The 21,241-nt window shown below is 57.9% G+C and overlaps 2 protein-coding genes across 2 annotated transcripts; one reads left to right on the plus strand and one right to left on the minus strand.

Annotated features, from left to right (window-relative positions):
- The first annotated feature begins 365 nt into the window (after positions 1-365).
- Positions 366-16,483, plus strand: LOC113190462 (break repair meiotic recombinase recruitment factor 1). Its single transcript, XM_026399748.2, has 9 exons — positions 366-428; positions 865-916; positions 5,594-5,768; positions 8,133-8,214; positions 8,416-8,520; positions 10,379-11,653; positions 13,698-13,792; positions 15,487-15,579; positions 15,866-16,483. The coding sequence occupies exons 2-9, from the start codon at positions 886-888 to the stop codon at positions 16,008-16,010; spliced, it is 2,001 nt and encodes a 666-aa protein (XP_026255533.2). The 5' UTR covers positions 366-428; positions 865-885; the 3' UTR covers positions 16,011-16,483.
- Positions 16,484-18,014: 1,531 nt separating this feature from the next.
- LOC144248976 (nanos homolog 3-like) lies at positions 18,015-20,684 on the minus strand. Its single transcript, XM_077794442.1, has 2 exons — positions 20,210-20,684; positions 18,015-18,296 (listed from the first exon to the last, which is right to left on the minus strand). Exons 1-2 carry the CDS (start codon positions 20,682-20,684, stop codon positions 18,229-18,231), a joined length of 543 nt encoding a protein of 180 aa, XP_077650568.1. The 3' UTR covers positions 18,015-18,228.
- Positions 20,685-21,241: the final 557 nt, after the last annotated feature.

Genomic DNA, 21,241 nt, shown 5'->3' on the forward strand with positions numbered 1-21,241 from the left:
GGAAAGGAGGCGGAGCATGCGCTGGTGTTGGGTTCTGGTAATGCGCACGCGCGGGGCGGGGCCTCGTGGGGCGCGGGAAAAGAGGTAGGGCGCGCGCAGGTTTGAGGGGCGCAGGCGGCCCTGTGATTCTTAAAAGTCCTGCAGCCAGAGCTCCTCACTTTTTGGTGGCAGAAGTAGTGTTATTGTGGGGCTGGTCTCCGGGAGCCGGGGCCACTGTGCCCAGGACCCAGGCCTCAGGTGTCCAGATCCCCCTGCTTCAGACTCCAGGCCACCAGGTCGCCTTGAGGGCCAGTGTGGCCATTTGCTTGGGGGATGGAGAACTAAAGGAATCAACGTAACTCAAATAATCCAGACGACTATTCCCCAGCAGGTCCAGGCAGACGCAGTTCCTGCTACACAGAGGGACTTGGACGACATAGGTGGCGCAGGTCGGTTTCGGCCTGCCTGGCCCCCAAGGCTGCAAGCAATTGGCCTCTGTCCACTGCTGTCCCTCCAGCATCCCCTCAGGGCCCCAGAAGTTCCCTAGTGGCCTTGTAGGCCCCCAGTGGCTTCTCCAAGGTCTCCCCGTGTGCCTCGAAGGGCCACAGCCTGGGGCAAGGAAGGAGGTTCCCAGCAAGTTCCCAACATGCTCCCACGTGGGGACAAGAGCTGGGGCGGCATGGCTTCCCTGGAGGATGCCCTTTCCAATCCGTGTGGCCCAGGGTGACTGTAACCCTATGTCCTTCTGCGACTCAGCTGACCTGTGGGGGCAGCCAGATGGGCCTGGGTGGTGGTGGGGAAGGCTCTGCCCTCAGCCAGGACCACTGGATAGGGACAGGGACAGAGACTACTGTGTTAACAACTAGAGATTCCCTTTGTCCACAGATTTCTCAAGGGAAAAGTAAAATGAGTAAGAGGAAGAAGCTTCGGACCTCAGGTATTTGGTTCACTGGAGTTGGATCTTTGGGGGGCAGAGGTTGTGGTTGAAACCAGGACCTGCTGCCTCTGGGGAAGCGCTCCACCAATGAGCTGCACCCCCAGTCCAAGCTGGCATTTCTTGATTGCTGTCTGCTTATAGGACGAACACCGAACTTATTTGTTGTAGAAATGCTAATGTGAGTGTTCCAAGCTCCTTAAAAGATGATTTAATACAGCCTAATTAAAAAAACAGAAATGTGGAGAAGGGAATGAGATAAAGAGTGGGAGTTCTTTGGCACTTCCACCCGCCTCTTGGGGTCCCCCTGCTAGAGATCCCCCCACCCCAGGTTTCAGAGCAGCAGTGCAGCCACTCCCAGGAGGACCCCTGAAGAGAGCTTGATGTGCTGCAAGGCCATCTGGAGTGGGGCCGAGTTTCACTCTGGAGCCAAAAATCTGGGTTCATCCCAACTCCCATCACTTTGTGATCGAGATTGATTTACTCTGTGCCTCATTTTCACCATTTTGTAAATTGGGAATAATAAACACACCTACCTACCAGAACCACCTAGAGCAGTGGTTCTGGGAAGGAAGATTTTGGGGGACAATTAAGAGACATTTTTTAAATTTTTACAACTGGTTTGTGTGGAGCAGATAATACTGGCATCTAGTGGGTGGAAGTAAGGGCTGCTGTTCACAGTTCTGTAATGCCCAGGACAGTCCCCTACAGTGCAGAGTGATCCAGGCACAGATGTTTACTGATGGCGCCAGGTTAAGGGAAACCTGCCTTAGAACCTACACACGAATTAGCATTTTTAAAGATCACACTTGAAGGAATACACACGTTTGTGCTGTCAGTGATTATTTTTGCAGATTTTTTTTTTTAAACTAGGGATTGAACTCAGGGGTGCTCGTCTTCTGAGCTACATTCTTTGACCTTTTTATTTTTTTTATTTTGAGGCAGGGTCTTACTAACTTGCCTAGGCTGGCATTGAACTTGGGATCCTCCTGCCTCAGCCTCCTGGGTGAATCTCTGTGCCTGGTGTCCTTGCTTACTTTTTTTTTTGGTAGTTGTAGATGGACAGCGTGTCTTTATTTTATTTGTTTATTTTTATGTGGTGCTAAGGATCAAACCCAGTATCTCACACGTGCAAGGCAAGCACTCTGCCACTGAGCTACAGCCCCAACCCCCTTGCTACTTTTAAGATGCTTTTCATTTTGAAATAATTTGGAGCCTATCGATAAGTTTGCAAAAGTAGTTTTGGGAGTTCTGCCTGCCCTTTCCCCAGTTTCCCCAACATTAACATATAGCACAAACATAGATGATGTTCCAACTGTAAAAAAAAACAAGAAAGCCACCTCAGTGCACTACTTCTTCCGGACTTTTTCCTTGGACAAGGAGATTGACTCCAGAGCTAGTCAGACACACAGCAGACACAGAAGTCTTTGGATGCTCAAGTTCCTTATATAAAATGGCAAAGTAACTGGGCTCAGTGGCGCATTCCTGTAGCCTCCCAGCAACTTGGGAGGCTGGGTGGAGGATCACAAGTTTGAGGCCAACCTTGGCAACTTAGCAATACCCTGTCTTAAAAAAAAAAAAAGAAAAAAAAAAAAAATATATATATATATATATATATTTTTTTTTTTTACAAAAGGGCTGGGGCTGTAGCTCAGAGGTAGAATGCTCCCGGGTTCACTTCCCAGTATCACACATGCACGCGCACGCACACACACAGGCAAAGAATTTGCATATGACCTACACATCCTCCTGTAGACTTTAAGTCATCTCTAGGTGACCTATAATACCTAGCATGATGTGAATGACATGTGAATTGCTTTTATGCTACATTGTTTAGAGAATTGTGACAAGGCAAAAAAAAAGCCTGCACATGTTCAAGACACAGACGTTTTTTCCTGAATGTTTTCCATTCATGGTTGGTTGAATCTGTGGATGAGGAACTGGTCACAGATGTGGAGGGCTGACTATATACAGGTGGAATACTTTTATTGAAAAACAGAATCATCACCCATACTGATGTGTGCCTGCTGTTTTTCACTTCTCCGTGTATCATGTCCACCTTTTCTTGTTAATACACACACGAGGGCTGGGGTGTCACTCAGTGGTGAAGCGCTTACACAGCGTGCACAAGGCCCTGGGTTCATCCCCAGCACTGAAAAAAACAAAACAGTTTCTTCACTGGAAGAAGAAACACCCAATATTGCTTGGATGGCTTCAGGTCCCTATCACTGTCTAAGGTAACATAAATTTCTTAAAAATTTAGAAATTGGGGGCTGGGGATGTAGCTCAAGTGGTAGTGTCTCGCCTAGCATGCGTGAGGCACTGGGTTCGATTCTCAGCACCTCACAGAAACAAAATAAAGATATTGTGTTTCACCTAAAACTAAAAAAAAAAATAAATATTAAAAAAAATTAGAAATCGGGCTGGGGTTGCGCCTTAGTGGTAGAGCGCTGGCCTAGCACACGTGAGGCCCTGGGCTCATTCCCCAGCACCACCTAAAAAAACAAAAACTTAGAACTAATTTTCTTATGTAGCAAGTGGCGAACTGAATGAATTTGTTCATTTTTTTCCCCTAAGATGTGGGACAAAAAGGAAATGGTTGATAGATTGAACATATTTCATGCAGAGATGAGCAACAGGCTACTTGGAGGCACAGGGATTTCTCTGACCTTGGAGGGAAAGCTGGGTCATTTGGGGACTGTCTTGGCAGAGGACTCCCCAGCTCCGCGGACCTCTGGGCTGCCCTGGGTGGCTCTTGCTGTGTGTCCACAGAAAAAGAAGATCCTGGCAGGTCGTGGAAGAGGCCCCCCGCTCCCCGTGTCTTCAGTCTTTGGTAGTGAACACAAGGTTCTGCCTTATTTTATCTTGAATTGGTCCCACGGGGACAGACCACAGGAAGGAAATGGGAGGCTCTGCTCTTCTGTTGATGTTTTTGCTTTTTATTTGGTACAAATGTCCATTGAATCAGCCAAACGAGCTAATGTTTGGGAATCAGTCTTAAGGAACCATATAAACAAAGCTGCTTTCTTTCTTTCTTTCTTCTTTTCCCCCCTTTCCTCCTCTGGCAGACCACAGGTGGGTTTCTTGGGAAGCTTCCTAGTGGCTCACAGTTCCCTGGGGTGGGCACCTGATGGGGCCGGGTGAGGCAAGGATGAGATCAGAGGGTACTGCAGATCCGTACCAGCCCTGGGACCCTCCGGGTCTGTCAGGGGAAAGGGAAATGCTTCTCATGGAGAGAGCTGGTCACACACAGCAGATGGATGGAGTTCTCCACGGGCTCAGAACCACAGCAGCCGGAGGGAGGAGAGGTTACCACTGGGGGTGCTGGGGGGGGCAGTGGTGAGCGCTTGCCTAGCACATGCAAGGCCCTGGGTTCCATCCCCTCACTGGGAAAAAAATTCCTGGAGAGTTACTGGGGTTTAGGGGAGCACAAAGAGCTGGTGAGGGACTGTGAGGACCCTCGCTGTGGGCGTCGGGTGGGGGACTCATTTATGGGCTTCTTCCAGATGTGTCGTGGGGGTGGAGCTGATTTCGTGGAGAACCTATCTGATTGAACTCGGGAAAGCAACACCTGGGTTTGCTTTGTCTCTTGGCTCTCCCTGATGGGTCAGAGCCCAGTCCATATGGTGCCCCCTAAGTGCTGGGGCCTCCAGTGTGCAGGCTGCGGAGCTGGACTGCATCCAGTCTTGGTTCCTCGGCCTCGACTTTCTCATCTGTAAGATTGTAAGACAGTACTCCCTGGGATTTCCGAGGTCCCCTACATCGAAGTCTCAACACACAAGTTCTTCAGACAGCGCCTGGTGTGGAATTCCATAGCATCTACACTTGTTCGTTGAACACGGGGGGGATGGGCCTAGGAGTGGGGAGGCTCACGGGTAAGCTGTGATTGGCAGTTTCTGTGTAAAGGGGTTTCTTTAACTGATATTGACAAGAACTCTTAGACTGTCAAGAGCAAGAAAAGGACCTAGCCCAGTTGCCTTTAGTGATGGGGAAAGGAATGCAAAGGAACTAAGAGGTGGCCTCCTGCACCCTCCACCCCTCAGTCCTATTTTTCCTAGGACAGATATTCTGCAGGTGACTCTAGGAAAACGTGGTCCGTGACTTCGTCTCATCTGCGTCTGGTGGTAGATGTTTTCTACATGTACTTATTTGGTCTTCTCTGCATTTATTGAGCACCAACAGTATCCAAGACATCCTCTAGTCACTTGGGAAAAGAGTGAGACAGGGCCTCTTCTCGCATGCAGCCCAATCGAAGTGGGGGAGACCTGAGATGACCTCAAGCCTCAAATACTTCCGGAAAAGCCACCAAGCGAATAGGAGGGGGCCATGGGCTGGACAGGGAAGGCTCTAAGGAGTGAGGGACAGCCCCTCTGCAGTGGGACCTGCCACGTAGCCTCTCACCTCTTCCCTGGAGAGAGGGGTGTCTGGTGAGGTAGTCCCACGTGATTTGGAGACAGACCAGGCCATTGGTCAGAAGCCCCGTGGCTGTGTTTGGGAGTGGGTCTCGGGGACAGGTTGCATCTCCTCTCACTGGGTCGCAGCGTCAGAGCAGGGACTTCGTGCCCTCAGGATAAGCCTGGTGGCTCCCAGTGCGGCAATGACCCTGCTGGTGGTTCTTCAGCCGTGGCAGTGCGTGCTCCAACATCCCCGCCCCTCCATCTCCCTCTGTCTCTAAACCAGGAGAAGGAGTCCGTCCTCCCAAACCCCCAAAGAACCCAAGGCTGGGGCCCTCTAAGGGGGGCCCGGAGAGTCCCGACTCAGGCCATTTGCACTACCCCGAAGAGTCAGAAGACAGCTCAGGACCTGCGGCCTTTCCAGAGCTGACCAGGGAGGAGCCAGGAGGGGCTGTCTCCAGGTAGGTGGTTGGAACAGGCCATCAGGCTTCCCCACTGCCCCTGGACTGCGGAGCAGTCCCATGGACAAGGACGCACAGGGGAGTGGGCCAGGGTGACCTGTCCATGCCGTGAGCCCTCCTGGAGCTGTCCTCACTGGTGAGGAGAGCTGCTGTTTCCACCGTGGGGACAGGTAGGGTTAAATTGTGCCGGTCATGGAGGGCAACGTGGTGTTCTGCCTCGGGGTCAGATCCCTGTTCTGTATTCCTCCTCCCTGATTGAGAAGGTTGGGAGCTGGGTGCAGGGTGCTCGCTGTGATCCCCGCTTCATGAGGCTGAGGCCGGGGGTCATGGGTTCAAGGTCAGACTGGGCAGCGTAGGAGACCCTGTTTCAAAATAAGAAGGACTGGGATGTAGTTCAAGGTGGATGCCCTTGGGTTGCATCCTCAGAACCACAAGAACGAAACAGAAAAAAAGAAAGAAAAGGGAGGCCCTTGGTCTGCTGTGCTAACTAGTAAAACAGTCAGTGACGGCCAGTGGCTAACATCTGCGAGGTACTGTCCCCAGCTCCCGGGTGAGGTTCCTGAGAGCCGAGGGAGACGGTGTGACTGGCCCGCGGCCCCTGGGCTGGAGCCGGGTGACTGGGAGTCTGGCTGGGGCTGGTTCCTGTGCTCGTAACCATTATGGATTTTTGGTTCCCATACGGTTTCAACAACGACAGAAGCTGGTGGGGGAAGAGAAAAGAAAAGAAACAGCTCACGAACAGCCTCGTCCGTCCATGGGACTGATCCACGTGCCGTGCAGTCGTCACGTGGGGTCCACGGGGAATTGGTTCCAGGGCCTTGGTAGATACCAGGTCAGCGAGTCTCCAGTCCCTTGTGTAAAATGGCACCTCAGCACATCCTCCCGTAGACTTAGGTCATCTCCCCGGGACTCTTCATACCTGATACAGTGCTTTATGTGAACCGTTGCTAGACTGCGCTATGGCTGTTCAGGGATTAATGACAAGAAGATGTTTGTAAGTCTTCAGTGTAAACACAGATTTTTCTTGATATTCTCAATCCATGACAGTCTCCCTGCCTGGAGACCCCAGAGCACTGTACCTGGAGGACGGCAATGCAGGAGGGGCAGACTGCAGTCAGGAGAAGCAAGGCTGTGGCCAGCTAAATATGTGCGTATATACTTTAAAAATATATATGTATATATTTACCACTGAGCTACATACAACTGCAGCCCTTTTTAATGTATTTTTAAAAAGGTTTCACATGCACTGGAAAATACACAGAATAGAACTGCATAAAACAAACAGCTTAAAGTAGCTATGCGAGGCCGAGCTGGGCTCAGGGGTAAAGTGCTTGCCTAGCACGTGCGAGGCCCTGGGTTCAGCCCCCGGCTCCACTAAAGAAAAAAGAAAGACTGTGTGGAGAAGAGAAATCTTGCCAGAACACCTCCCAAATTTAAATTTCTTTTCTTTTTTCCCTCCCTTCCTCTCTTCCTCCCTCCCGTCCCTCCTTCCTTTCTTCTGTGTGGTACTGAGGATGAAACCCTCACATGGGCTGGACAAGTATCGTATCACTGGGCTCCATCCCCCCGCAGACCCTAAAAGCTATTTTCTGAAATTTTAAGTTATGTCATCAGGCACAGTGTGGTGTTGCAGGGCGTGGGTGCGGTGTCCTCAGATCAGCATCATTCGCGTATCGTCACCCAGACGTCGTTTCTTTGTGTTAGGAACATTCAGAATCCCGTCCTCGATGGCTGTCGGCCTCAGCCACCTCCCACTGTGCTACAGAGCCCTAGAGCCACTCCTCCCTGGGGCTGGGATGGCTCAGGTTCCTTGTGTCCTGCTGCACCCCGTGCCCATTAGCCCTCCTCTGCCCACCTTCCCCTCCATCCCTCCCAGATCCTGGTGACCACCCTGCTGCTCTCCACTTTAGGAAGCCAGTGTTCGCAGCTGTCAGGGTGATGCCCGGCAGCACTGTCTGTGCCTCGCTTATCCCACTTAACGTGGTGTCCTCCAGTGAGTCCATGCTGCTCCTTTTTATGACTGGATAATGTCTATTGTGTGTATAAACCATATTTCTATATCCATTTGTTCCCTCCTCCAACCCATCCTTTATTATTATTATTTTTCTTTCTTTGAGACAGGATCTTGCTAAGTTGCCCAGGCTGGCTTTGAACTCAGGATACTCCTGTCTGGGCCTCCCAAGTAGCTGGGCTTGCAGGCAGGCGCCATGGCACCCGGCTTCATTGCATTCTTTGAAAGCAGGTGCTCTGGGGCCTCTGTTCTGGGAGGCTCTGGGCACCACTTTTCTGGGCCCTTTGTATTACTGTGCGAAGTGATAGTCCTGGAGAAGGACGTCCTCCTCCATTTTGTCTTTCTCCGCTCAGCTCCCCACATGAGGAAACAGGAGCTGCCTCCAGGCTCCTCAGGCAGCCAGAAAAGGAGCCGATTCCCCTTCCTCCTTCCCAGGTGAGCCTCTTTTATGGTTTCCTGTATGTGCGAGACCCTCCTTAAGCACTTAGCCGCGTCAGCAGCTGCTCACGGTCCCCTGGGCTGGAGGGAAGGAGGGCGGGAGCCACATTTGAAGCCGCAAGAAAGGAACGGGTTGGGGTGGCTTTTCTTTTGAGACCTCATTTTCCTTTATTGTTGCTGATTGTGTCTGATTTACAGAACTCAGTCGGAAGATTTGTCCCCCAGTTTGCAAAACCCAGGAAAACAGGGACAAGAAAAGCAGAAACAAGGGAAGAGGACCCTGAGCACGGGGCCGTGAGCTCGGTAAGCCCCTGAAGATCACCAGGCAGCGCTCTGCACCTGGGTGGCCTCTGTTACTGTTGTTGTTTTGCCAAACTAGGGCTTGAGCCCAAGGCCTTGCACATGATGGGAAAGTCCACCACAGGGCTACATCCTCCTTGCGGGACAGGGTCTTACGGGGTTGCCCAGGCTAACCTCAAACTTGCCATCCTCCTGCCTTAGCCTCCTGAGTAGCAGGATTACAGGCCTGTGCCACCGCCCAGCTTCCCGCGCAGCCTCTTGGCGCACTTTAACCTTGATATTTGTTGGCAGTGACTAGTCTGCCTCTCTGCTCCCGTGTTCAGTGCATCGTGCCCCAGATGTGTGACGGACACAGCTGGCAGTCTGAGGCCTTCTGGAGGCAGTACAGCAGTGCCTGCACCATGGGTGTGGAGGCCAAAGCCTCTTCCCCAGGTTGGATGGGACAGAAAAACCCAGAAGAGCAGCCCACGCCGCCCCGAAGCCCTCTGCTGCTCAGGGGTCTTACAGTTGTTCTTGCTGTCATGAATTCTGTGTGTGACAACATCTCTGGGAACACATGCCCCTGAAAAAGTGGATAGTGGGCACTCACAGCAGCTGTTTGTCATTGCCCCAAACTGGGGACACCCCAGATAATCTTCAGTGGAGGGATCCTTCCTAGACCATGACTGGCAATAAGAGGACCAAGCTAAATAGTGACACATTGAACAACTTGGATGGCCTTCTGGGGTGTCAGGCGGAGTGTGAAAAGCTGACCTTAGAAGGTTGTATGTGGTAGGCACCTGTTGGTAGACATTATTAGAATGACAAAACTACAGAGGTGGGGCTGGGGTGTGGCTTGGCGGCAGAGCACTTGCCTAGCATGTGAGGGACCTTGGTTTCTATTCCGAACCCTGCAAAACAATTTAAAAAAAGATTTTAGCTGGGCACCGTGGCACATGCCTGCAGTCCCAGCAACTTGGGAGACTGAGGGCAGAGGATCGCAAGTTCAGAGTCAGCCTCAGCAACTGAGCAAAACCCTCAACAATAAAAAACAACAAGGACCAGGGATGTAGCTCAGTGGTAGAGTGCCCTCCGTCCAGTGCCCAGGACCAGCAACAACAGCAAAAAGGAGATTGTAGGGGTGGAGGTCAGATGAGTGGTTGCCAGGGAATCAGAGAGAATGGGCAGAGTGGGGGGGAGGGAGCAGCTGGTATAGAGGGGTCCCCACGATGATGTGAGGCGCGTTCAGTCTGTTGACACGCAGATCTCCAAGAGTGAGAGCACCGTGTAGAGCTGACCACACACACGGTGCCCGGGGGTCTTCTCCACATCAGGGCCTGCTCAGTGCTGTTGTCCTTGAGTGATGTAAGATGTTACCGTGGGGGAAACTGGGCTCCATCCCAGCACTGTGAGTTGAAGGTGTGTGGTAAAGGCTAACAGGGAAATGCCACATGTGTTTTACCAGAATTTATGTATTTTAATGATATATTTTATTTAAGCTGGTAGGTCCAAAATACTGTTATTTCAGCATGTAATCAGTCCTTTTAAAATTGCTTATTTTTTGTGGTGCTGGGGTGGAACCCAGGGCCTCCTGCACGGTAGGCAAAGGCTCTGCCCCAGGCCCTGCCCCCTGGGTGTTTCTATCCTCATCTCCCCACCAGCGCAGGCCAGGAGGAGGGCTGGTGGGAGGGGAGGCTGCTGTGCTCCGCTCCCTCTCCAGGCCCCAGCTCCAGGTTTTGCCCTGCCCTGGCACTGGTGCCCCGGGGTGGTACACCGTGGTGGGTACAGTGTCCGAGTCCTTTGGACAGGTGGTAACAACTAGAAAGACCTTCAGAGTGCTTGCTGATCAAAGGCCGGTGGCTGACTCTCTCTCTCCCCACAGGACACACTGCCAGTGCCCAGTGCCCAGCAGGCGGGGAGCCTGCTGCTGCGGGAGTCTCTGGGACTGGCTCTCCAGGAGGCCAGGGGACCTGGAGAGCAGACCCAGGCAGACAGCCCCAGCTCTGAGCAGAGTGGCCAGAACCCTGAGACACCTGTGCCTGGCAGGGGGGATTCCCAGCCCCTGTTCTCTCCAGAAGTGGGGACCGGGCCCTCCCACCCAGAGAGAGCCAGTCAGAACCGCCTGTTGGAGCAAAGCAATAGCGTGATGGCCGGTGGAAACCTGGGGAACAGCAGGCCTGAGACAGAGATGGCTTGGGTTCCAGGCGATCGTGGCCAGAAAGGGCACCTGCCAGGCAGTGATGCTGGAGGGCAGGGGCCAGACAGAGGAGCCCCCCAGGGGGGAGGGGCCCAGGGCGGGTCAGGGGCTGAGCTGCCCCAGGTGCCCAAGGATGAGGGAGCCAGCCGCCCCCACACTGCAGCACCCACTCCTGCCGTGGGCCTTGCTCAGGAGCTGAGCCCGGCTACTCCACACCTGAAGACCTGGAGCGTGGGCCAGGACCTCCCTGACCCCAGGCAGATACCCGGAGGGTCAGGCGGGGAAGCAGGGCAGAGCCACAGCAGCCCAGGATGCACTTCCTTGAGTGTGGACCCCACTGAGGTGGACCAGAGAACCCCAGAGGTGGCCGGGCCGGGCGGGCAGGCCTTCCCCAGCAGGCAGGCCCCTGGCAGAGGCTGCAGTGCGGCCGAGCTGGACTGTGCGCCTCTTGCTGAAGACACCACAGCAGGCAGAGGAGACCTGGGGCTGGAGGGTGGTCCCCAGGGTGACATGCCATCCAGCCCTCTAGGATTCCTGGCTCCAGCTTCTGGGAACCAAACGCCCACAGTGGGTGCTAAGGATTCTGGCCATCTAGCCCTGGAGATGGGTCCAGATGTGGGTCAGGTACCGAGGCCCAGCCCTGTCCAAGAGGGGCCAGGATGGATGTGCACACAGCCTGTGGACAGACGGGCAGCGGGGTTAGGCAGCCAGGGCCGTGAACAAGTTCTGAAGGAGCTCAGTCTGTCCCCTGGAGCCTCTGGTCTGCTGGAGCTCAGAGACACAGTGGGTGACCCTCCCCCGGAGACCGGAGACCCCCTGGGCAGCCCGGGGCCCTCTGTAGAAGCAGCAGGCCAGCCCCAGCACCCCCCCACTTCCTCAGACCTGGAGGTGGGCTTCCTGCCCGACAGCCAGATACGGGAGGCCCTGGAGGGCGCCAGCTTTGAAGCCCCACCTGAGCAGGTAAGGACTTCCCTGTTGTCGACGGACCATTCCAGAGCAAGGGCCATGCAGGGAGCGGGGCGACGCGGCTCATGGTGGCCTTCCACGTGACCTGGCAAAGGAATGGGGGGGTGTCTGAGTCGCGGCTGTGGTGCCTGCGGTTTTCCAGATGGGCAGAACTGCCGTTCTGGGAGGGGTCCCCCACCTGAACAGGAGCTCCAGGTGGGCTAGGCCCTGGCAGCTTCGTGCCCACCCACCCCACCTTTCAGCACCTGCCCCCGGCTCCCAGGGAGCTCACTGAGGGCAGTGGACCAAGAGGGCGACCTGAAGGTGCCAGGGCCTAGCCCACCTCATAGCTGACACTGGGGAGGGGACTTCACTCCTGAACTGGGAGAGTCCTTGCCCCTTTTCAGGGTCACCTGAGGGTCTTGATGGGATTCTTTTCAAAATGCACATAGTTACTGTGTTTTTCTGCTGGGGTTTGGGGAAGGGCTGTGCTTCCTCTGGCTGCTGATCCTGTGCCAGCCATTTATGGCCACCTGCCTGGGCAGGTGGCTGCCTTGCTCAGCCCTGCCCTCTTGGGGGGAAGGGCAGCATGCCCGGCTGCTGGCACCCCTGAGCCAGCCAAGAGCTGCGGCCACTCCCTGGGAGGTGGGCAGTTCTCTTCCCACACCCTGCGTGCAGCACAGAGGCCAAGGAGGTTGAGCACCTCCCGGAGGTGACACAGCCTGGAGGGGAGGGGCCCGGGGTGGCATCTGGGTCTACCTAATTCCAACACTGCGCCTCGCACTTGTCCTGGAGCGTGGGCCAGTGTGCTTCTTGGCTGACCCGAGAAGAGCTTCTCTATCTTTCTCTGTGGCAGGGACGGGACCCGGGGTCTTGGGCACGCTAGGAAGGGCTCCCCGCCTGAGTGGCACCCCAACCCCTATTGAGATGTTTCCAAAGCTTCCTTCAGTGTCTGTCAGGAAGCACCTGCTCGGTGCTGGGCGCCCGCAGCCACAGAGCAGCCTGGTCCCTGCCCCGCGGGACCAGCAGCCCGATTCCGGGTGGCACCCCCGTGGCGAGCTTTCCGTCCTGGGCCGTTGGGCGCGTGAGGAGGTTCTCAGGAGACAGGGGCAGAGCACAGGCTGAGGGGGAGCTGCGGGGTGGGTGTGCAGTGGTGGAGCTCATGTGCGGTGCCCTGGGTTCTGTCCCCAGCCCTGGGGGAAAAAAGAGGAAAAACCCAGGATTGTGGGGACCGGGCAGACAGCCAGAGTGGTCAGACTCGGCGGCAGTGCCAGCCCGCGAGGACGTGCTGCCCCGACGGGGCTGCCAGATGCCTGGGCATGTTGGTTTGACACAGGGCGTTCCCCAGCAAGTCAGGGCGACCCAGCCACCAAGCAGGTTCCCATGGGAGGGACGAGGATGGCCCACGGCGGGGAGGCAGAGGCCGGGCTTCCTGGCATGGGCAGGGCACCTGGGGACAGAGCGAGGACTCCTGGGGAGAGCTGCGGGGTGGACACACACCCTGTCAGAGGAGGGGTCTCACGGAGGTGGCCAGCAGGGACATAGGTGTCAAACTCCAAACCTCAGCCGCTTTGCCTCCCCTTGGGGGGGCATGTCACCTCCAGGTGGTTGACATTTCCCCAAAAACTAAACTGCCGATGCCGTTTCCATCCCTAGGCCTCCCGGGCTGCCTGGCTCCCCCCCCCCCCCCCCCGACTCCCGAGGACTTTTCCCTGGAGACACGTGGCGACATCTTGTCTCAATAGGGTGCATGTGGCTCCTGCAGCCATTGAGGTGCCTCCGTGTTCCTGCGTGACTTGTGGCCTTTAGGGTCTCGGGACACACAGGATGTGTGCAGTTGTCACGGACGGGGGTACCCTCAGTGGAGTGCCACCACACCCAACAGGACCGGAAGGCTGGGCTTGGCATTGCCGCTGGCTGCGTCCCCTGCTGCCACCTGTCCTTTGCAGGAGGCCCAGCCAGCCGTGGTGACCCCAGCAGGCTGAGGCCAAGCCTGAGTCCCAGTGTGACTCTTCTCCCCACGCCGGGCTGCCCTTCACATGTTGCTCTCTCCTTCCAGGTTTCTCCTGCAGGGAGCAAGTCAGGCCTCTGCTGGCCCGACCCCAGCCCACGGGCCAGGGGAGACCTTGTCATGGTGACTGAGGGCCAGCCGAGGTAGGCATGGGGGTGTGCCCGACCAGGGTCCAGCTGGGCCAGGGAGGGCCACAAACAGGGCCCTGACAGCCCTTGCTGGGTCTCCCACCCTCCCTCCAAAAGGGAACCCCATCCTTTACACTGCTTGTGTCACCTGCTCCCCCAGAGCAGCGAACCGTGGCCAGGAGTCTGCATCTGATCCAGCCCCTCTCCCTGGGACCCCAGGGTCCTGGGCCCCTGCACAGGCCTCTGGGTCTGTGGGTTGTTCTGACCCACGTGCACGTGGGTCCCCCGGGAGAGGGGCGTGAGCTCTCCCTATGTCCCTTATGGTGGGGAGAAAGGGGGCAGGCTGGGGACTGTGGGGCCGTTCCCAGCCCTGGCACTGGGCAGGCCCTCGAGTGACTCCACCTGGGGCACCCTATGCTGCAGACCACAGGTGCACGTCCCTCCAGCCAGCAGAGTGCTGGTCCCCACCCCCACCGCCCTGCCTGCAGCCAACATGGCCGTCCTCTCCTGTTACCCTGCACTTGAACCTGCCTCTGGGCAGAGCTGTCCATTATTTATGGCCAAGTTTGTGGTTCTCTCTGGTGAGCGGGGAGGGAGGGTCACGGTGCAGCCCTGGGCCTTGTCTTGCTGCCTTTTCCTTTTCTATCCCCCGCCTTCCATCTCTCCTCTGCTCCCCCCACCCCCCGCCTGTCCTCCTCCTCTTCCTCCTCTCTCCTGTCTTCCTCTTCTCCCTCTCCCTCCTGCAGCAGGGTGGGGTGACAGGTTCTGGCCTCTTGCCCTGTAGACTCTGTGCCTTTCGGGCCACTTGTTGACAGCACCCACAGGACACCTGGGGTGGACCGGAGGTTGTTTGGTCACAGTGGCCCTGGTGGGAGAGCAGGAGGAGGGAGATTTCATCTCCCAGCAGCCTCACCCGCTCAGGGATGTCCAGAAGTCCCCAGAGAGGGCCCTGGGGTCTGGTTGGTGGCCCAAGCCTGACGAGACCTGAGAAAGGCTAAGACCCAGGGCAGCAGGGCACCTTGGTGTGACTGGGGCAGGTGTGACCAAGCCTGGGGGTGGGGGCTTGAGGCCTGACAGCAGTTGACCTGAGGCCAACAGGGCCACCCCAGCCACCCAGGGAGGCCCCCACTTCTCTGCCTGGTCCTCTTGTCCTGCCACATCTACAGGCCAAAGCCTCTGGTGGGCACTGTGGCACATCCAGCCCCTGCAGACATGGGTGTCCCCCAGGGCTGGCCCCTCCAGAACTGCCCCGAGCCCTGGAGAGGGGACAGAGCAAGAGAGGCAGAGGGCAGAGGGCTGGGGAGAAAAAGGCTGCGGGAAGGGGTCACGGTCAGCTTAGCGACAACTCAGCGAGACTGCCCGGGAGTCCCAGGAGTGCTCAGGCAGCAGCCAGGAGTCCCCATGGCTGGAGCAGAGACCCAGGAGGAAACAGGAGGTGGGGGGTCATGCCGGGCAGCGGGAGGGACATCTCACAGCCCCCTTGAGCTGCAGGTGGAAGAGCTGTAGGACCAGCTCAAGGGCCAGGAGAGGCGGTGGCAGCTGCCCAGGCACCATCCGAGGGGATGGTGACAGGGGAGGGGCAGCCCGCACTTCTGGTGGTGGAGCTGGCCATGGCTGCCAGGCTCTGCCTGCGAGCAGACAGACAGACGGGGTGAGGACAGCGGGGTCAGCACGCCCCTTCAGGCTGTTCCTCTCCACCTTCCCGACAGGCCCGACGCGGGAGTCCAGGCCCCAGAGGCGCCCAGGATGGAGGACGCCACAGGAACCGTGCAGGGCCTGGTGGTAGAGCTCTCCAACCTCAAGTAAGGCCGGGAGCCGGGCGGGAGGACCCGGGAGGAACTGAGGCAGGAGCCTCGGGCGGGCAGCAAGGCTAGGGGACACTTCCCTGGCTCGCCTGGCCGGCCCTCTCCATCTGGGCCCCGACCCTGACCTCAGGAGGAGGGGCCAGCAGTCCCCCTGCTGCTTAGGCTGGTCCTGGTGTCAGCGTAGAGCACGTGCACCACGAGGGGCCATCTGCACGTGTGCCTCTGGGCAGGGACCCCGTCCCATGGTGACCACCAGTGCCCCAGCTTACCGTTTCTGCTGCAGCCGGCTGATCATGAGCGCCCACCGAGACCTGGAAGCCTTCAGGCGCCTCCACTCGCGGAAGGCGAAGCCACCAGGGAAGGCCCCCTCTCTCTACCCACCCAAGGGGAGCCTCTCCCGGGGGGAGCAAGCCTGGAGGGACCTGTAGGCCACTGCCTGAGCGCCCACAGGCTCCCTGTGCACCCTGGTCACCTGCACCCCCCCACCCGCCACCTGTTGTTGTTTGCTTGTGAGATTGCCCAAGGGTTCCGTCCAAGGGGTCCTGAGGCGCCCCAGCAGCTCCCTGCAGCCGGAGCCAGGAAGCACCACTGTGTGGCCAGGATCACAGCCTCCGGCGGGAGGCAGCACAGGGAGGGCAGCTGTGCCTTCCTGGAAGCCGGAAGCCCGACAGAAGGGGCTCCAGGAAGTGGCCGTCTGAGCAGGGCCCAGACCCCGGGCCTCGATGTTTATCTGGGTTTGCAAATTCAAGCTCCTTCCCCAAGGTTGCCGTGGTTCAGAATCTGCTTCCTTCTGAAGGAGAGAAGGGCTCCCTTTGTTGTTTGTATCTTAGTCTTTCCCCCAATTTCCATTTTATTTCTTCTGGGAAGACCAGTAATAAACGATCCTTTCATGGACTCCTGACCTGCCTGACCTGCCGCTGGGGGAGGCGTTTCCGGTCCCTTGACATCCGCCCTCCAGCCTCTAGACCGCTGCCCCTCACCCCCTCCTCTGCCTCCCAGTGAAGGTGGGGGGTGCTGCTGGTGGGACACCGGTCAGGGGACCCATGAGCTTCCACGGGTCAGAGTCCGAGTCTCTGGGAGAACTGGTTGTGTGCACATTTAGCATCACCTGCGCAAACCTCCCCCAGGTGGCAGATCACCCCTCACCGGCCTGGGACAATGTGCTTCCAGAGCCGGCCAGGAAGCTGATGCAAACTCAGTTGCAGGCCGCCCTCAAGAGGCGTCATCCCGTTTACAGAAAGCCATGTGGGTGGCTGGCTGGCTCGTTGACACATTGAGCACCTGACTCCACTCCCCTCTCCCTGTGGTTCCTTGGCCAGGGAGGCCACCCTCCCTGTCCCCCACTCCACGGTGGCCATGGAGGCCCACTGCAGGAGGGTGCTCTGCACCTGCCAGATGTGCAGCTTCACTCCTGAGCCCCCCCAGGGCCCCCCTGCCCTGCCAGGCCCTGGGTCTCAGCAGCTTAGGTTGGGAGGCCAGCAGTCTACTTGTAGCCACGGGGTGCCATCTCCCCGAATCCCTCACAGGCCCTAGGGTCACTAAGGAGCCCTCCTCTGTGCTCCTCCTCCTTCCCACCACCTCCTCTCCCCTGCAAGTTGGCACCCAGCCCCAGTGCACCCAGGCCGCTTCCTGGGTGGCCTTAGGTCCCTGTTCAAGTTCCAAAGCCCAGGGCAGAGGAGGCCCTCCAAGTCCAATTCCTGCTCCCACCCCAACTCTGGAGACTGAGCCAAGGCTGGAGCCCAGGCCGGGCCAGTCAGCTGGACCCCACTGCTGCCTCGCCACTGCCCAGCAGGACCCACGCAGCTGGAGGAGGCGATAGGTGACCCCCAAAGAGTGGCCCCCAGGAGACTAGCTGATCTCCCTCCCAAGACCTGCACTGGCCTGATCCCTTCCCGGATACCGCCCCTGCCCGCTCCGTGTCCCTAGGCACTGAGCTGTCCAGTATGGTGGCACCCTGGCTCCTCAAGAGGGCACCAATGTCAGCATTCCCTGAGGGGCTCCTTAGTGAGGGCTAGGGGGGAGGCCTGGCCTAATTGTCTCAGTTCCCCTCTTAGATCTAGCCTCCATCTCTACTAGAAGGGGGAGCCCCCATTTCACGTGTCAACATGGAGAGGTGGTAAGGGAGTGTGACCAAACCAAAAGGACCTGCGCCGGGAAGGAGCAGGGGAGCGCGATCAGAGATGCCGCCCACCCACTTCTCAGCCTGAAGCAGCTCACCCCAGCACCCCAGGGCCACCCAAAGTCCAAAGAGCAGTTGGGTGGTGGGGAGCCACAGGGACACTTGGAGCTGATAAGGCAGCCTGGAGAGGACGGGGTGCCGCCAGCCCTCTGGGTCCAGGACTCATCTTAGCAAGAAAGTTCCCGCGACTCCGGGCGGCTGACGTCCTTCCGCTTGCAAACATTTATTGAGCGCCGACTGCCCGGCCCCGGGACAGTGCAACAGAGAGCCCCTGGTCCCCGCGGGAGGAGGGAGCTCGGAGGACCAGCCATTAACAGTTCCCTCCGCTGCCCCCCAAGCCCTCAAGCCTAGGTTTGGGGAGGGGGCCGGGGGTTCTCAGAGGGTCTTCCCTGGAGTCCAGCTGCCACGGAGCCTCTGTCCCCATCCCCGGGACAAGGCGGCACCCCTGTCCTCCCCGCGCCAGCCTCCTAGGCAGAAGTGGAGGGGCAGCAGGCAGAAGGCGAAGATCCCGAAGACTTCCCGGCACCTTTGGGACCTGGAGGTTAAGAGCGGAGGGGGAGGGGGAGAAGGTCAAGGGCGAGGATGATTCAGTCCTACCGAGGTAACCCCGGCGAGCTGCTGGGCTCCGGCGCCACCTAGGGGCTGCTCCTGAGATAGCAGCCCCGTGACATTCCTGGACCAGGGCGGCCCCCGTCCCGGAGCCCGACCCAAAGCTTGGGAGTTCCAGCTCCGGCGATCGTGCTGCCACCTCGTGGCCGCCGGGCTCCGGGGAACTTGGGACAGTTTTTCGGACAGTATGATGGTCAGGGCTCACCCTCCACACCCAGGGACGGGGGCGGGTTTCCTTTACCCCTCAAATATAAGGAAGAATCCAAGACTATCATTTCTAGGCACCCTCATAGTGCAGCCTCTGCCAGTGGGATCTCATCCAACCCCAGGGGGAGGGCTGGGGATGTGGCTCAGGGGTGGGGCGCAGGCCGGCGTGGGCACGTGGGAGGCCTGGGGTTCCATCTTCAGCAGCAGAAACAAACAAAAAACCGACCCACAGCCGGGTGCGCCTGTAATCCCAGCAGCTCGGGAGGTTGAGGCAGGAGGATGGCAAGTTCAAAGGCAGCCTCGGCAATTTAGCGAGGTCCTAAGCAACTCAGCAAAACCCTGTCTCTAAATAAAATACGAAAAAGGGGCTGGGGATGTGACTCAGTGGTTAAGCACCCCCAGGTTCAATCGTTGGTACAAAAAAAACCTCAACTAACAAAAAGTCCCAGGGCATAGGATCCGCTCCTGGAGGCAATCTTTCACACCCTGCAGAGCTGGAGGGAGGAGAAGGGTCACCGAGTTCCAGCCTCCACCCTAGAGGAGCTCACCGCCCTGGGGCCACTGCACCTGCCCTCCTCTGCAAGCCGCTTCCCTGAAGGCATTTCAAGCTGCTAGAAGGGAGTTCTCTTTAAACCCCCAGGAACTGAGACATTTTGTCATTGCAGCCTGCACAATTGAGAAAGCCTTGGTCTGGGGCGGCAGTTAGAAATACAGGGGTTTGAGCTCCACCCAGACCTAAGGGATGGGGTCTGCGTTTGATGAACAGAGATGGGGAGACCCCAGACCCCATGTGGCAAGCTTCAGCTCCAGGAGCTGCTCTCTGCAGCTCAGCTGCACCCTACAAATCCAAAACAAGGCCCCACCTGTTGCCTCCCACCCTCCCCCACCAAGGGCTGTGGGGCACCAACCTGGGCAGGAGTCTAACACACGCCACTCAGACCCGCCCTCCCCCTTCTGTGGCTCCCCAGTGCCCAAGCCCAAAGACCCCTGGCCCCTCCGCGCGCTCTGCCATCTCTCCACCAATGCAGCCACACCTCAGACACCCTGAACTTCACCAAATCCCTGACGAGCCCCAAGGCCACCTCCCAGCCTTCCAACAACCTGAAACAGGCTGCCCAAGCACTGCCCCGGGAAGCCCTCCAGACCCTCCCAGCTGGGTCGCACCACAGTCAGCCTGCAGCTCTAACCACCACCCTACCACCCACCTTGTCCACCGCTGGCCCCTGGCCACCAAGCAGGCCGGCACACCATTTGGCCAGAGAATAAGCGAGCGAGGAAGTGCCTGGGCCGAGCAACTTCTAAACCACGAATCCCACCAAGTGGAGTTAGGGCCCCTGCTGTAGCTGCAGGCAGATACCACTGGGTCCCACTACCTCCCTGCCAGGCCACCCCATGCCTGGGAAAGGACGTTATTACCCCGATGGGCCCAGAGAGGGGAGTGACTTGCCCAAGGTCACACAGCAAACCTCAGCTCCCACTGCTCCACTCTGGCAACATTTCTAGGCTGCTCCTCAGCTCTACAGCTGGTGCCCCCTCCACCGGTGGTGGGTGCTGTGGTTAATCCCCCACTAGGTTCAACTATGAGCCCCCGATGGGTTCCCCCCCTCCCCTCCACATTATGCCCCCAGCCACCTGCTGCCGCTGCTGCGCCCGATGCTCCTCCTCCTCGGCGGTGGCCAGCGTCCTGGGTTCTCGCCTTGTCAGGCCGGGCCAGCCTCTTGCCCGCTGAGTTTCGGGTGGTGTAACTGTAGACAGAGGTGTAGCCCTGGCCGGTGAGTGGACAGAAGCGTCGGGTGTGGGCGCGCTCCCGCGTGGCACCACACTGGGGACACACGTAGTCACGCAGTATGGGGCACAGCACCCTGCCTGCCTCGTCCTTCAGCACGTGAGACTGGTAGATGGCCCGGGACTCGCCGTTGTGTTTGCAGAAGGAGCACAGGCGTTCAGGAGCTGGTGAGGATTCTGGTGAGCTAGGTTTCTGGCTCTCTGGTCCTGGTGTTGGCTCTGGCTGGGGGTCCAGCCTGGCCTTGGGCTCCTCTTCCCCACGCAGAGCCCCAACCAGACGAGCCAAACCCAGGTAATCCGTCCACAGGTCGAAGGTCCCCATAGCTGGGCAATGTGTACCAGGCAAAGAAAAATCCCAAAAAACCCTGCCCAGCCCTAAGCTCTCTGGCTGCCCCTTCCTCGCTGCCCCTCCCTCCTCTCTGGAGCCTAGGAGTCTGAGCAGGGTTCTCTCCTTTTACCTCCAAGGGAGTGTGAAGGGGAGGAGCAGACTGGGGGAGGTTCCCTATGGTCAACACCCCCTTAATGTACCTGCCAAGGGGATGGGGGGGGCTGGACACAGGCTGCAGGGGGCATTGGATCCAGGGTTGCCACCCCCACACTCCCTAGGGGGCCGCCCCTGGTGTGGGTGATGAAGGTGGGCTGAGAACTGGTCCTGAAGACAGGAGCCGTGCAACAGTAACTTAGTAATTTTCTTTCTTCCTTCCCGGGGGCTGGGGAATGGGCCAGGTGCCCCCAGCTTGAGGATGTGGCCACGGTGTGCTCTCTGGAAGGAGGCTGCCCCCCCCACTCAGGGAATGAAGCTAGGGCCTGACCCCCAAGCTCCGAGCACACCCTAGATTGCCCAGAGGGGCTATTCATGGAGGCTCCAAAGCCTCTCCC

This window comes from Urocitellus parryii, unplaced genomic scaffold (genome assembly GCF_045843805.1).
Source record: "Urocitellus parryii isolate mUroPar1 unplaced genomic scaffold, mUroPar1.hap1 Scaffold_118, whole genome shotgun sequence".
Lineage (NCBI taxonomy): Eukaryota > Metazoa > Chordata > Mammalia > Rodentia > Sciuridae > Urocitellus > Urocitellus parryii.